Source organism: Geospiza fortis, unplaced genomic scaffold (genome assembly GCF_000277835.1).
Source record: "Geospiza fortis unplaced genomic scaffold, GeoFor_1.0 scaffold182, whole genome shotgun sequence".
Taxonomy (NCBI): Eukaryota; Metazoa; Chordata; class Aves; order Passeriformes; family Thraupidae; genus Geospiza; species Geospiza fortis.
The window spans coordinates 850,488-853,382 of record NW_005054367.1 but is presented as its reverse complement, the minus strand read 5'-3'; the positions used below and the strand labels follow the sequence as shown (position 1 = coordinate 853,382).

The window sequence follows — 2,895 nt, the reverse complement described above, 5'->3', positions numbered from 1 at the left end:
CCTGAGTCTCCTTTTCTCCAGGCTGAGCACCCCCAGCTCCCTCAGGGGTTCCTCACAGGGTTTGTGTTCCCAGCCCCTCTCCAGCCTCATTGTCCCCTCTGGATGTGCTCAGTGTCCCAAGGTCCTTCCCAAGCTGAGGGGCCAGAGCTGGGCACAGCACTCCAGGTGTGACCCCAGCAGTGCTGAGTACAGTACACAGGGCTTGGGGGCTGGCACAGCCAAGGGTGCTCCTTTTGGCCTTGGGGACAACATCCCCTGCTGATGCTGATCTGTCACTAATCCTTGTGGGAGCTGCCTCCAGCTCTGGAGCAATTAAGCTGTTGTAGAAATCCCCAGGAACAGATATGGGTCAGACAGAAGGTGCCGGCCCAGCTGATAAAGTGAGCAGCTTTTGTTTTTCTTGCATGCAGAGGTGTTGCTCTTACCTGGAAGCCATGCCTTGTTCTGAATACACTGCTCTTTAGAATGGCTCTTTCCAAGAGAAGGCTGTTGAGTTAAAGCATTGACTTTAAAGCTTTGACACAACTTTTGGGCTGTGTCTGGCTTTCAGAGGCTGGGCTCCCTGTAATCCACAGGCACCAAGAGGCAGAGCACTGGGGTTTGCCTTGCAGCTGGTGTTGCCTGTGCAGCACCACAGGAGCTGATGAACCACTGCCCCAAAGCTGTGCCCTAAGCACACTCTGCCAGTGTGGCTGCAGTGCAGACTGGAATAGCAAAAACCTCCCTGTGGTGGGCTCTGCCTCTGCTCAGAGCAGTGGATCTGCAGTCTTGGGAGGTTTTCAGGTTTTTCTTTATTCCCTGATGTTCTTTTCTCCCTGGCCTTCACCCCAGGCACAGGAAGAGGTGGTGCTGACCTGTGAGGCTGAGTTGTAGCTCCACAGAATAACTGCAGTGCCTGGGGCTGCTTGGCAGGCTGGGGTTTGGCTGGCTGTAAAAGGCAGTGCCAGTTCCTCAGGGCACCCTTCTGTCTCTCTGTCACCTGGGTGACCTCTCCCTGCCAACCAGCAGAGATGAGACTTTGCTATCCTTCAATTTCTGCAAGTTTTCAGCTTTCTGGTTGATCCTTTGCACCATGACAGTGTGCTGTGAGGAGCAAAGAAAAGGCAACTTGCAGCCTCTTTGGTGCTGGTCTTACAGTAAGTAGGGCTTAGCTGAATTCTGGCTTACAGCATCTTTTGGATGTGTGTAAAAAAACTTTTGGGGTTTTTTTCCTTTCCCAAACTGTAGCACAACATTACCTTGCTTTGGTTGACAATTTCCCTCCTGGATCACCCTAATAACAGAAAACAGATTGATCTAAGGTGTCCTAATTAATGGTTTTCTCCCCAGAAATGATCTTTTAGGAGATACTTTGTACCTGTTCTATTGCTGATGTAAAAATTGCCCAATATCCAGCTTGATTTTGGTGACTTCGTGTTTCTTATGTCTTTGTGGCTTTTCCTGCAGATCTCTGAACTTCCTGGCATCATCCGAGACCTGGCCAACGGTTTTCTCACCTGGGCTGATGTTGAGGCAAAGTATCCACAATTTGAGGGACAAGAGACTGGCAAAAAGGACACAATAGAGGAATAAAGAAAAGGACCTGAAGTAAAATCCTGTCAAATGTCCACTTTTTACTGTTCATGTTAATATGAAATAAACTTACCATGTATTATTCAGAGCTGCATTGTTTGTGCACACAGGGACTATTTGGGTATTTTTTTCTTTTCCTCAATTGCTGATCAGATTTAACTTTAAAAACTGAAATAATTGCAGCCTGAGCTGAAGGTGTTACAAATAAAACCACCATTGTATATGCCTGCCTCTCTGTTCCTGCAGCCTTGTGCTTTCTTTAGAAATGCCCCTTTTTTTTTCTCTCATTTTTGCCCCCCTGCTCAGGGCTGTGGGTGTTACAGGTTCATGCACAGGATTTCATCTGGTTTGGATCACCCTGGGCTCTGGGGAAAGGTGCTCCCAGGTACAGGGGCTGTGTTTGTGAAGGGGTAATCCCATTTCCAGTCCTCTTTTCTCCACTGTAGTTCAAGCAGCCACCCCAAGAGATGGGTTCAGTGTTGTATTTCTGGCTGCAGGTGTTTAATACCTGTATTTCTGCAGAATTGGGAGCACTTGCACATGGGAGAACAGAGCAGGGCTGGAAAATCCTGTTCCAGGTCTTGCTCCTGCTGGACACGGTTGGTTTCCTTGGCTGAGGGAGCGAGCAGCAAAGAGCTGGCAGGGTTGTTTTTTCATTCAATGTCTTCTGGCAGCAAGGGCTGAAACCAGAGACTGCCCTGAGCAGGTGAGAGAAGATCCAGGCACCCTTTCACCTCCCTGGGCACTGGAGGAATTTAAAGCCCTCTGCTGTTGGTTTGGGGAGCCTTAAACCCTCCTGACCTGAGCCAGGTAGGAGAGGCCTCACACTTTGTCTTGCAGGCTCTCATCCCACTGAGAAATCCCTGGGCTAGAAACCTTCCCTTTAGAGGGTTGGGAAGTGTTCACCAAGTTTTTGCTTGGGTTTAAACACTCATTTAGTCAGAAAACACAAATCCTAGGATGGTTGGGGTGTGAAGGGATATTAAAGATCATCCACTTCCAACCTTCTGCCATTGGCAGGGCACCTCCCACTATCCCAGGGTGCTCCAAGCCCCATCCAGCCTGGCCTTGGACCCAGGGGCAGCCACAGCTTCTCTGGGCACCTGTGCCAGGGCCTCCCCACCCTCACAGGAGAGAATTTCCTCCTAACACCTCATCTAAACCTGCACTCTCAGCCATCCCCCTTGTCCTGTCACTCAGGCTCTTGTCCCAAGTCCCTCTCCAGCTCTCCTGGAGCCCCTTTAGGCACTGGAAGGGGCTCTCAGGTATCCCCAGAGCTTTTTCTTCTCCCAGCTCTTTCAGTTTTTCTCCATAGTAAAAGGG

The 2,895-nt window shown here is 49.9% G+C and overlaps 1 protein-coding gene across 1 annotated transcript in view; it reads left to right on the top strand.

Moving 5' to 3' along the window:
* GARS1 (glycyl-tRNA synthetase 1) overlaps positions 1 to 1,803 on the top strand; it is a 21,287-nt gene extending 19,484 nt beyond the window's left edge. The window contains exon 16 of the mRNA XM_031059741.1: positions 1,447 to 1,803. Coding sequence (XP_030915601.1) covers positions 1,447 to 1,572 — 126 coding nt within the window. The 3' untranslated portion in view covers positions 1,573 to 1,803. The remainder of the gene's footprint in view (positions 1 to 1,446) is intronic.
* Positions 1,804 to 2,895: the final 1,092 nt, after the last annotated feature.